A 13,606-nucleotide genomic window follows, 5' to 3' on the forward strand; every position below is an offset into this window, starting at 1 on the left:
AAACACACACACACACACACCCACACACACACCACCCTCCTTTCCCTAGCCCTCACTTTGATAACCTTACTCTGTTCCCAACACCAGCATCTGATTTTCTCAACTCTTGCAACACTCAGCCTGCCCTCCAAAACACACACACACACACACACACACACACATTGCATCTCCATGGAAAAAAAACACTTCTTTTTTTTGTTTTCTTTTCCCTTCTTGCTCCTTATCTTCCCACCCCCACAAGTCAGATCATTTCCAGACCACTCCTTGTTAATTAATATCCCCATTACCATACTGCTCCCAGAGTCGCCTACCCTGCTGGCTGTCATCACGAGACCCCAGGAAGCACAATTTCTTGTTTTTTTCTTCTTTGTTTTTTTTTCTTCTTCTCTCCATCTGTGCATTACATATATATTTGCAAGTTTATAAACTGTTTTGTTCTTTCAGAGTGTATGTGTGTGTGTGTGTGTGTGTGTGTGTGTGTGTGTGTGTGCGTGGGTGTGGAGTAGCAGGAAGCACGGGTTGGGGTGGGGGTGTGGGTGGGAGTAGTGTTGCGGTGGGTTGTGGTGGTGGTGGTATTGTGGTGGGTGGGTGTGGGGATGAACGAACAAGACAGATACGCCTCACCGACAATGATGTTGCAAATCAAATGTGTCCATCTCTTTTCATTTTTGTTTTTCTTTTTCTTTGTGGGTTTGTGGGGTTTTTTTCCATTGTGTGTGTGTGTGTGTGTGGGTGTGTTTTTTTTTGTTTTTTTTAAAATTCTTCTCAATTATACTATTGTGGCTTTTTTTTCCTTTCCTTTACTGGGTGAGTGGGAGGGATAGGGGCCTGGGGGGTTCTCTCTCTCTCTCTCTCTGTGTGCCTGTATGCCATGTGTGTGTGTGTGTGTGTGTGTGTGTGTGTGTGTGTGTGTGTGTGTGTGAGTGTGTGTGTGTGTGTGTGTGTGTGTGTGTGTGTGTGTGTGTGTGTGTGTGTGTGTGTGTGTGTGTGTGTGTGTGTGTGTGTGAGTGTGTGGTTATTGTTTTGCTTTATGTATATTTTCCCCTCTGTTATGTATCTCTACTAACACCATGCTTTCATTTTTATTAAATATTGTGTAGTGTAGACCCTATTCAGGGCGGGGACTGGATGTAAAAAAGCACACCAGTGCTTATCTATTATCCTCGAAATAAAGAGACGGGCGCAATAGCCAAGTGGTTAAAACGTTGGACTGTCAATCTGAGGGTCCCGGGTTCGAATCACGGTGACGGCGCCTGGTGGGTAAAGGGTGGAGATTTTTACGATCTCCCAGGTCAACATATGTGCAGACCTGCTAGTGCCTGAACCCCCTTCATGTGTATATGCAAGCAGAAGATCAAATACGCATGTTAAAGATCCTGTAATCCATGTCAGCGTTCGGTGGGTTATGGAAACAAGAACATACCCAGCATGCACACCCCTGAAAACGGAGTATGGCTGCCTACATGGCGGGGTAAAAACGGTCATACACATAAAAGCCCACTCGTGTGCATACGAGTGAACGCAGAAGAAGAAGAAGATCCTCGAAATAAAGAATTTGTCTTGTCTTGTCTTGCCTTGTCTTTCTCTTCCCTTCCTTTTCACCATTCCCCCTTCCTTTGAATCACTTTCTCTTTTCCCTCATTTCCTCTTTTATGTCTTCATTTGTTACACACTTGCTTATTTCTGCTGCCAGCTTGTCAAACGTGTCTACAGGGAAGTCTTTAGCATGATTGACAAACGGTTTTGGATAATCAACTCAAGAAATCAAAACTGACAATGACAACAACAACAAGAAAAAAATACACAAAAAGCAACAACAAAAAATCAGAAACAATGTTTTTTTTTTATTGGAGAAACCAGAAAAAGTGTTCTCCAGTTAAGCCAAGTAAGATAAACAAACAAATAAACAAATAAATAAATGAATAAATGTAAATAAATAAGAAGAAAAAGAGTGACTGAATAAATATATATGAGTAAATAAATTATTTAATGAGTAAATAAATAAATAAATAAATGAATGAATAAATTCATCTCTTGCAATGCAAAAAAAAACAGTTCACTAGGCTGCTCAATCTTCAGAATGAATTAAGTATTTGTTTCATTTTTCACCAGTGTGTGTGTGTGTGTGTGTGTGTGTGTGTGTGTGTGTGTGTGTGCCTGAGAGGATAGATGGATGGGTATGGATACTGCCTGTCTTCAGTCAGAGACCAAACTTTAAGCGCTTTACAAACACACAGTCATTTGCACAACAGTCTGTCTGCCTGGGTAGAGCCGACTGACAGCTGCCACTGGGCGCTCATCATTTGTTTCCTGTGTTATTCAATAAGGTTTCAGCCACCACACACACACAGACATGTAACATTTTATGTGTATGACTGCTTTATTTATTTATTATTATTATTCACTCTGTCATTTTTCAGGGGTGTGCATGCTGGGTATGTTCTTTGTTTCCCTAACCCACCGAACGCTGACATGGATTACAGGATCTTTAACGTGCGTAGTTGATCTTCTGCGTGCGTATAGACATGATGGGGGGTTCAGGCCGTACACCACAAGTTAAAATGATTAACAGTACCGGTACTTGTACTAGCATTCATTATCATCATCATTAATGCAGTTATCATCATTGTCACTGTCATCATCATTATCATAAACTTATCATTATAACTGATCTGAACCAACACCACCATTGGCACTGACAGAAAGGTAACGACAACAACAACAACAAGAGAGGCAAGGCCTTCAAGACTCACTTGTGATACACTTTAAAAAAACTAATCTAATCGTTAAAATGTGTTCTGTATTTTTTTTTATTATAAAGCTTCGCGTATAAAAAGAAAAAAAAAGAGAAAAAAGTCCTAACCAGATTCGAACCCCACGTGTTCGGGTGAGAAGAAACTGCCTTATCCCAGAGAATACAAAAAATATAAATATAACAGTAAATGCAGTTTGCATATAATTAGGCTTCATTTTTTATTTTTTTGTGCCCATCCCAGAGGTGCAATATTGTTTTAAACAAGATGACTGGAAAGAACTGAATTTTTCCTATTTTTATGCCTAATTTGGTGTCAACGGACAAAGTATTTGCAGAGAAAATGTCAATGTTAAAGTTTACCACGGACACACAGACACACACACACACAGACAACCGAACACCGGGTTATAAACTCACTTGGGAAACTGAATCAGTTAACATGTCTGTGCAGCCACATATTATTCTGCTTACCTAAAACTCAAATCTACACTGATGTGGAGATACAAAAACATATAAAATTCAGAGTCAATGTGGAGATATAAAAACATATAAAATTTTGAGTCAATCTAGAAAAGAACAAAAAAAACACACACACAAAGACTTGTTACACGAGTATAACTGGTATATTTATGAATGAATATTTGCATGTATGTTATGTGTATTGTGCTTATATACTGTATTGCACATAGTTTCACAGCTTAGTCTTTTGTGATGGGCTACGACTCTCAAACTAGGAGGCAAGATTGCACTGGCTCTTGGTGCTGCAGCCTTGGGGGCTAGCTAGTTCGCCTTTGGGAACCATCCAAACATCAACTGTCCTACGCTAAAGCCCTCCTAGCCGAGAGAGTGTGGATGTAACTCTGGGCAAGACACTCTCCACTATATTCAAATTCCAGCCCAGGAAGTTGGGGCAGCAGTTGTCTCATCTGCTGTTCTGATGGCCATACTCTGACACCACTATCATTCAATGATAATAATAACAATAATGGATACTTATATTGCACACTATCCACAAATCTGCTCTAGGTTCTTTAAAAAACACATTCCTTTAATGTAACACATTACATCAATGTTCCGTAAACACACCAAAATATGACTAACAAACTACACCCACCCCCCACTCCCCACACACACACATGCGCGCATGTGAATGATCAAACATATGAATACACACAAATACACATTCATACACATGCATGTGTATGTGTACATATACACATTCATACAAAAATTACATCAAAATCAGTACATATGATATACACATTCATGCAAAATAACATCAAAATCATTAAAAAACAACAACCCAAAAACAAAAAACAAACACACACACACACAAAATAACAACAAAAAGACATCAAAATCAATCCAAAAAAATAAAATAAAAATAAACGAAACAATACAAAAAACAACAACAACCAAACACCTCACTGACCTGCTCCCGCAGTTGTGAAGTGGTCAACTGGGACTGTGGCCGTCGTGGCCGTGGCTGTGTGGTGGCCGGAGTTGCTGCCACAGTGGTGGCCATCCTTCACGCTGTGACAGTCCCCCTGGTCGTGCAGTGTGTGCCTCCCCCTCCCTCCTCTCTCTCTCCTCCCTCCTGTCCTGATGTCCCCAAATCTGGACCTTCCTCCCTGTCCGTCTGTCTTAAAACCGGTCTCTCTGCATTCTGAAAGCAAGCAGCAAGTCACTCCACATTGCAGTGATCAAACCCGGGCACTGGAGAGGGAGGGACATGAGAAAGGGCGGAGGGGTGTGGGGGAGGAGGGCGGAAAACGGGGAAGGAGGATGGTGCTGACAGAGTCCTTATGATGTTTTTATGTAAGTTTTTTTTAATTTTTTTTTTTAGTTGTTTTTGTTTGTTTGTTTGGTTGTTTTTTTTTGGCAGCATTTGTACTGGAAATGGCGCTGTAAAAAGACATATACATTATCAATATTATTATTGTTATTATCATTATTGTTGTTATTAGTATTGTAATTATTATTACTGTTGCTATTATTATCATTATTGTCACAGTGCCTAGAGGTAACATACTGTTGCTGTTATTATCATTATTGTCATAGTGCCTAGAGGTAACGCGTCTGCCTAGGAAGCGAGAGAATCTGAGTGCACTGGTTCGAATCACAGCTTAGCCGCCGATATTTTCTCCTCCTCCATTAGACCTTGAGTGGTGGTCTGGACGCTAGTCATTCGGATGAGACGATAAACCGAGGTCCCGTGTGCAGCATGCACTTAGCGCACATAACAGAACCCATGGCAACAAATGGGTTGTTCCTGGCAAAATTCTGTAGAAAAATCCACTTCGATAGGAAAAACAAATAAAACTGCACGCAGGAAAAAATACAAAAAAAAAAAAAAAGGGTGGCGCTGTAGTGTAGCGACGTGCTCTCCCTGGGGAGAGCAGCCCGAATTTCACACAGAGAAATCTGTTGTGATAAAAAGAAATACAAATACAAATGGGGATGGGGATTGGTGGAGGCCCCAGGATGTTACGGGGGGGAGCGGTGTGTGTGTGTGTGTGGGGGGGGGGGGGGGGGGGGGGGGGAGAGTAGAGTAGGGCGAGTTTTCAGTTTCAAATGCCCTTGCACTTCTTTCTCCCTTGGAATCACAATGTAAGTAATCACACTGGTATGATGCACGGCAGGCAGTTATCATCAGCCCATTGTGCGGTGTGTGTAAAATAAATCATCTGACACCAAAAGACTAAAAACAGAATTGAAGCAATGGAACACATCGCATGGAATTTAAAATATAACAATAAAAAAACAACAACAACAAAAAAAAAAGGACATACACACACAAAAATATTGTGAAGAGAGAGAGAGAGAGAAAAGATGACCAACCCTTTTAACAATGAATTTGAAACTGGAATCCACAATGTTAATCAGTGTTCCACACGTTATGAAAACATGCACAAAATAACTGGCATGGAATATTCTGAATCTGCCAAAATGAATTATGGCTGCCTAAAACGGTGGGCTTAAAACAGCCATAACTGGCAAACAACATCTCACTGAAATGACTGAAGGTGGGAGTGCATAGCATAAAAAACACAGAAAACAAAAACCAATGCTTTATTGTCCGAAAACGTGACATGCAACAGATTCACTCCATTCTAAACCAAAACGGAAAACACCTTGAGTGGTGGTCTGGACACTAGTCATTCGGATGAGACGATAAACCGAGGTCCCGTGTGCAGCATGCACTTAGCGCACATGAAAGAACCCACAGCAACAAAAGGGTTGTTCCTGGCAAAATTCTGTAGAAAAAATCTACTTTGATAGGAAAAACAAATAAAACTGCACGCATGAAAAACTACCAAAAAATGGGTGGCGCTGTAGTGTAGCGACGCGCTCTCCCTGGGGGAGAGCAGCCCGAATTTCACACAGAGAAATCTGTTGTGATAAAAAGAAATATAAATACAAATATAAACAAATAAACACACTACACTCCGTCTCCTTCCTAAAACCCAGACAACTGAAGAGAATGCAAACTGCGTTGACACATGCTGTCAGCAACACATCTCTGCCGGCATCCAAAACGATGTTTTGTAAGCTGTAAACTACAACCATACTCTTTTTCTTTTTTTCTGCTCCACCCTTTTCCTCTTTGTCTTTTCTCTCCCCCGACATCGATGAAGAAACCATGAAGAGATCAACACAGCCAATGTCCACAAATCGTTATTTCCCATGTCCTTAGCACACCACTATTGATTGATCAAGATACATTCCGTCGTCCCGGATTGTCAAAACGCCGCGACTGATACTGCAGCGATAAAAGCAGAGCGGCTGTGGGAATATTGCACACCTTGCCCCAGCCTCTCTTCACACCTGCCTGCTGCTTCACCTGCGCCAACGGCTGTCATTAGCTCTCAGGTGACATTTATGCAATTGTTTTCACTGCAACAGACACTGGGACGGGAGGATCGGGGTGAGGTGAGAAAGGGAGAGGAGGCTGAGAATCGTGTGTGTGTGTGTGTGTGTGTGTGTGTGTGTGTGTGTGTGTATACATGCAGATCTATACACATGTCACACACACACACACACACACACATCCAAAATCCCACCAAGAGAAGAACTGACATGAAATTGAAGAACACAGTCATACACACGGACACAAAGAAAACATGTCATGATTTGTAATTATATATTCTTTGCACTTAATACATACACAAATGATGAGTGCATACTGTTTCAGTAAAGAAAAAAAAAGTCATATTGTGTATGTGTGTGTGTGTGTGTGTGTGTGTGTGTGTGTGTGTGTGTGTGTGTGTGAACATTTAACACAGTCATAAAGTCAGTAAACAGACGGTAAATAAACAGATAAACAGACATGTATACAAACTGACAGAAAGTTGAGTCCCAACCAGAGGCAGACTTACAAGCAGAAAAACAGAAAAGACAAATTTCCAGATAAATCTACCAATATAGGCAAGACAAACACACAATCTTGATGGAAAATTACACACAAACACTGTTTCAGTTTCAGTTTCAGTAGCTCAAGGAGGCGTCACTACATTCGGACAAATCCATATACGCTACACCACATCTGCCAAGCAGATGCCTGACCAGCAGTGTAACCCAACGCGCTTTGTCAGGCCTTGAGAAAAAAAAGAAAGAAAAAAAAGAAGAAAATAAAATAAATAAAAAACCAACCCCCCCCCCCCCCAAAAAACCCACATAAACACTGACAGGTAGACATACACACAAGAGACAGAAATACAGATCAACACACTGTATTTTGTATTTGTATTTGTATTTCTTTTTATCACAACAGATTTCTCTGTGTGAAATTCGGGCTGCTCTCCCCAGGGAGAGCGCGTCGCTATACTACAGCGCCACCCTTTTTTTTTCCCTGCGTGCAGTTTTATTTGTTTTTCCTATCGAAGTGGATTTTTCTACAGAATTTTGCCAGGAACAACCCTTTTGTTGCCGTGGGTTCTTTTACGTGCGCTAAGTGCATGCTGCACATGGGACCTCAGTTTACCGTCTCATCCGAATGACTAGCATCCAGACCACCACTCAAGGTCTAGTGGAGGGGGAGAAAATATCAGCGGCTGAGCCGTGATTCAAACCAGTGCGCTCAGATTCTCTCTCGTTTCCTAGGCGGACGCGTTACCTCTAGGCCATCACTCCACTAGATGAAGGAGAGAGTAAAGAAGAAACGACACACACACTGGGAGGCTGGAGGAGAGCAAGAGAGACAGACAGACAGACAGAGAGAGACAGAGAGAGAGACAAAGAGAGAGGAAAAAAGCTGGCATTGCGACATCAAAGTGTGTGTTCTTCAGTTTAACAATGTCTATTCGTGTAGCTGATTTCAAAAGATGTTGTGTGTTACAACGCAATTCACTTACACGTGTCAAAGAGAAACAAACAGAAACACAGATGACAGAGACACACAGGCAGACCAAAAAGAGAAATGATACAGGGGCACTGGCGTGCACACACACACACACACACACACAAACTCACACACACACACACACAAACACACACACAAAACTCACACACACACACAAAAAAAACAACAACACTCACACACACACACACACACACACTGGGTGGCTGGAGGAGAGTGAGAGAGAAAAAGAGAAAGAGAGAGAGAGGGAAAGATAGACAGACAGACTACAGACAGACAGACAGACAAAGACAAGCAGAGAAAGGAAGAAAGAGCGGGGAGGAGAGAGAGGGAGAGAGGGAGAGAGAGAGAGAGACAGACAGACAGACAGACAGACAGACAGACAGACAGAGATAAACACAGAGAGGGGGAAAAAAAAGAATAATTATTCCAACAGTCAAATACAAGCTTGAGATAATGTTTGTTAACAAAGTGGAAACTGAAAGTGAAAATAAGCCCACCACACTTACATACACAAAACTGACCTTTCTGTTTTGTACACAGGCGCTCACTTTTCTCTTCTTCTTCTCCAATTAAAAAATAAAATAAAATAAAATAAAATAAAATAAATTAAAAAATTTCTCAAGACAGTAACGGTTTGTATTCATCCCTGAGCAATGACATGGGATTGATTTTCTTAACTGTTATCACCATGACAACAGTGGAAAAAAGTACATGGAGAAAACGAAGACGGCAATACTGGAGAGGTGGATGAACAATGGAATGAGGAAAACAGAATACAGGAGCTGGGAAAAGAAAGGAGGAGGAGGAGGAGGAGGCGGGGGAAGACGAGAAGGAGAAGAAGAAAAGTTGAAGAAGACCAAACAAGTGCACTGAGAATGCCAGAAGCAATGGCTACGCTGAATTCAAAAAGAATAACAAAATAAATCAAGTCTTGCTAGCTGCTACACATTATCAATACTGAAGAACAAGAACTGAAGGAGGAGGGGGGGAGATGAAGAAGAAGAAGACAAAGAGGACGAAGAAAAAGAAGAGGAGGAAGAAGTAGCAGAAAAAGAAGAAGAGGAAGAAGAATATGATCATGATGAAGAAGATGAAGGAAAAGGAAGAAGAATTAGAAGAAGTAGCAGAAGAAGAAGAAGGTGATGATGATGATGATGTAGATGAAGGAAGAGGAGAAGAAGGAGAAGAAGAAGAGAAGAAGAAGAAAAAGAAGCAGCAGAAGCATAAGAAAAAAAAAAAAAGATGTAAATACCAAACAAATGTACAAATATATTTATATTGGCATATGAATGCCAATACCAATAGTTACTTTGAATTGTAATAATAACAAAACAGGTTTTATTAACAACAACAATAAAGAAGAAGAAGAAGACAAATGCGAAAGAAGAAGGGGAAAAAAGAAGCAAAACAAGAAGCAGTGGCAAAAGCAGAAGAAGAAGAAAATAGTTATTTAGAAAAATATATACATAATATGATAATTGTGACAACCATCATCAGAATTCTACCCTTGAAACTCTCAGCCCAGCCCCGCCCCCTTAATCATCATCATCATCACCATCAGTAGAACTGTTGTTTGTGTTAATGTCACTGTCATCATCATTTCATTTTTAAAAATTTTTTTAATCTTTTTTCTTCTTATTCCTCATTAATCATTCCACCTTATTAAAGAATAACATTTGCTTCTAACCCTAACTTTCCCCCCCCCGCCCCATCCACCCACCCACCACCTCCCACCCTCCTACCCAGATACTGAGGACTAACGACCTACACAGGTAAAGGCTGACGGCAGTCAGTACCTAAGCAGCGGAAGGCAATTGATCAGCCGTGCAGGTGAGCGACACGTCAGCCTTGAGTCTTCTACAGCCCTTTCCCTCCCCCTTCCCCCAGTCAATGACTCAGTCATGACTCTGCCGAGCCCCCGGGCAATGGAACTTCCCTGCTCATTGAGCAATGTGCATTGATTGAGCATGGGGCACCCTGGGTAATGACGATCACATGATGGCGGGCAAAATGTCAAAGGATGTCTGCCTTTTATTTTCAGGCCGCTCATTAAGGCCTCACATAAAGGAGCCCACATGACAGGCGGCTGATATTTATACCGCTACCTTACCATGTAAACAAATCTGTCTTGGTGCGTCTATTAATTAGAGAGGTTATCTCCCCTCCTTCTACCATCCCGCGGTGTACTGTTGCCGAGGCTGGTGGCAGTTCCCCCGCTTATTCTCTTATTTGTTGAAGGAAATGCCGCTCTGATGTATGACACAGCTGGCGTCGCTTCACTGAAGATAGTCCGGGGGGGGGGGGGGGGGGGGGGGGGGGGGGGGGGGACAAACCCTACTGCTACGGAATGATCCTGATGACAACACAACAGCTTCATTTCCCAGGTTTTAAAGATCAGGTCGTGCTTCCTTTCTTTAAAAAAAGAATAAAAAAAAAGAAGAAGCAAAAAACAAAACAAACAAAAAGAAGAAAAAAAGGAGAGGAAAAAAAGAACCTGCAAACTCTAAAATGACTACATAAAATGAAAGGAACTAAAACACCTAACCCCATCCCCCCAAAAGAAAAACAAAACAAAACAAGACAAACAAAAAGAAAAAAAGGAGAGGAAAAAAGAACCTGCAAACTCTAAAATGACTAAATAAAATAAAAGGAACTAAAACACCTAACCCCATCCCCCCAAAAGAAAAACAAAACAAAACAAACAAAAAATCTACCCCAAACAAAAAAGCATATGCAAAACTAAAAAAAAAAAAAATGTTTATTTCCCCTTTTCAGTAACAACAACAATGAAAAAAGTGTTTGCACATGGGACAGACGCTAGTAACACAAAATGGAAAAAAACAAACAAAACAAAACTTTCTTTTACTTAACCTTATAGAATCTCCTACATCAGTACATGCTTGAAATCAGACAATGAACAAATGTGTACACAGCTTGTGTTACTTATCATAACTTACATCCATCAAAATAAATGATAAATAATGAAACTTTAGTATAAATACAATAAGATGTCTTCCCGCAGTATAAACAACAACAACAACAACAACAAAAAAAAAAAAAAAAAAAAAAAAAGGGGCAGACCGACAAAATACAAAAAACAATTTCACACAAAAAAACTAATCAGAAGACAAAATCTCCTGGTGATAAAAAGTAAACCCTTTCGATCAAGGCAAAGCACTGATCATTCCATCATCCCACACACACTGATAATCACTCATCCCACACCATCCATTATGACAGACACTTCATCTATTTTCACCATCACATTGAAAATCCATTATCCAGGACTTAATCCATTATCCCAGACACACTGATAATTCACTGTCCCAGACACACTAATAATCAATAATTCTGGAAACACCCGAAACTCATTATTCTGGATATGCTGATAATCCGTTATCTCCGTTTATAATTCATTATCCCTCACGTACTGACAATCTGTTAACCTGGGTCCACTGTTCCCCACACACGCTGATAATCCATTTTCCTTGACATGCTGATAATCCATTATCCCAGACACACATATAATCCTTTACCCTGGTCACACTGACAATACATTACCCCAGATGCAATAATAATCCATTATCTCTGAAACACTGGTGATCCATTAGTCCAATGACACAGATAATCTATGACCCCTGATGCACTGATAATCAATTATCCCATACATAATCCATTAACCTGGACACTGATAATGCAATATCCCAGGCACACCCATAACATGTGATACAATTAATTCTTTATCCCAGACATACTAATAAGCCACTATCTCAGACGTAGTCCATCATCCCTGTCACATTGATAATGAAGTATCCCTGACAGGTCCTCAACATGGGATACAGATAATTATCCAAGACAATTATAATTAATTTTCACTAACACATTAGAAAATCCATTATCTCAGACATGACATCCAAGACACATTGGCAACCCATTATTCAAGACACACTGACAACCCAATACCCTGGACACACTGAAAATCATTATCTCAGGCACTTATAATGCATGATCCTGGACACAATGACAATCCATCATTCCAGACACTGGTAATTTATTATCCTGGATGTACTGAATACTAATAATCCTTTATCCAAGCTCAAGATATAAAAAAAAATCCACTAACTCTGGAAAAAAAACTGACAACCCATTATCCTAAACACTTATTATCCATTATCCCATCCACACTGATAATCCATTATCACAGACACTGATAGTCTATTATCCTGTATACACTGATAATCCTTTATCCGAGCTCAAGATAAAAAAAAAAATGACAACACATTATTCTAAAAACACTGATAATCCATTATCCAAAATGCATTATTCTGGAAACATCGATAATCTATTATCCCAGGCATACTGATAATCTATATTCTTCTGGAAAATTGTTACCTTTTGATTCATGGTACCACCAGCACTGCATCTGTTGGGTATTTTAAATCATTCCCACTCCTTCTTTTGCATTATTTTTCTGTATCACTTCTGAAGGCTTTATCAGCTTTTTTTGTTGTTGTTTTTCTCTGTTCTCTCTCTATATATATGATAGTCAGTCGTGTCCGACTATGACCATCAGAACAGCAGAGGAGGCAACTGCTGTTCCGACTATTTGGGCTAGAAATTGATTATAGTGGAGAGTGTCTTGCCCAAGTACATCCCCACTCTCTTGGCCAAGAGAGTTTTAGGACAGTCGGCGTTGGGATGGTTCCCAAAGGCGAACTAGCCCACAAGGCTGCAGCACTAAAAGCCAGTGCAATTACACAATTTTACATTTTGATTATGAAAACAATCATGTGCACATCTGTGTGTGTGTGTGCATGTGTGGGTGTTGCTGTTATCCTGCTTCTTGTTTTTGTTGCATTTTGATATGCATGCTTTCTAAATACATACACAAATGCTTTACTGCTTTGATGCAATTATTTCTTTGCATCCCCCCCCCCCCCCCTCGTTTTGCTTCACTTTTTGTCAAGTGAAGATACAGTGATGGCCTAGAGGTAATGCGTCTGCCTAGAAAGCGAGAGAATCTGAGCGCGCTAGTTCGAATCACGGTTCAGCCGCCAATATTTTCTTCCCCTCCACTAGACCTTGAGTGGTGGTCTGGACGCTAGTCATTCGGATGAGACAATAAACCGAGGTCCCGTGTGCAGCATGCACTTAGCGCAGGTAAAAGAACCCACGGCAGCAAAAGGGTTGTTCCTGGCAAAATTCTGTAGAAAAATCCACGTCGATAGGAAAAACAAATAAAACTGCATGCAGGAAAAAATACAAAAAAATGGGTGGCGCTGTAGTGTAGTGACGCGCTCTCCCTGAGGACAGCAGCCCTAATTTCACACAGAGAAATCTTTCGTGATAAAAAGAAATACAAATACAAGAGAAAAGCTCTTCTAGTCTTATACTTCGGTATCATTATCACTGAAACATTCCTGTAGTTTTATTCTTCAATATCCAAGTTTCGTGGTCTGTTTCTCCTCCTGCTGCATGGTAACACAGCA

General features: G+C 40.6%; 1 protein-coding gene across 1 annotated transcript in view; it reads right to left on the reverse strand.

Annotated features, from left to right (window-relative positions):
- The window catches only part of LOC143275968 (protein O-mannosyl-transferase 1-like), a 58,722-nt gene that overhangs the window by 36,798 nt on the left and 8,318 nt on the right, over positions 1-13,606 (reverse strand). The window contains exon 2 of the mRNA XM_076580328.1: positions 4,188-4,421. Coding sequence (XP_076436443.1) covers positions 4,188-4,280 — 93 coding nt within the window. The 5' untranslated portion in view covers positions 4,281-4,421. The remainder of the gene's footprint in view (positions 1-4,187; positions 4,422-13,606) is intronic.

Source organism: Babylonia areolata, chromosome 31 (assembly GCF_041734735.1).
Source record: "Babylonia areolata isolate BAREFJ2019XMU chromosome 31, ASM4173473v1, whole genome shotgun sequence".
Taxonomy (NCBI): domain Eukaryota; kingdom Metazoa; phylum Mollusca; class Gastropoda; order Neogastropoda; family Buccinidae; genus Babylonia; species Babylonia areolata.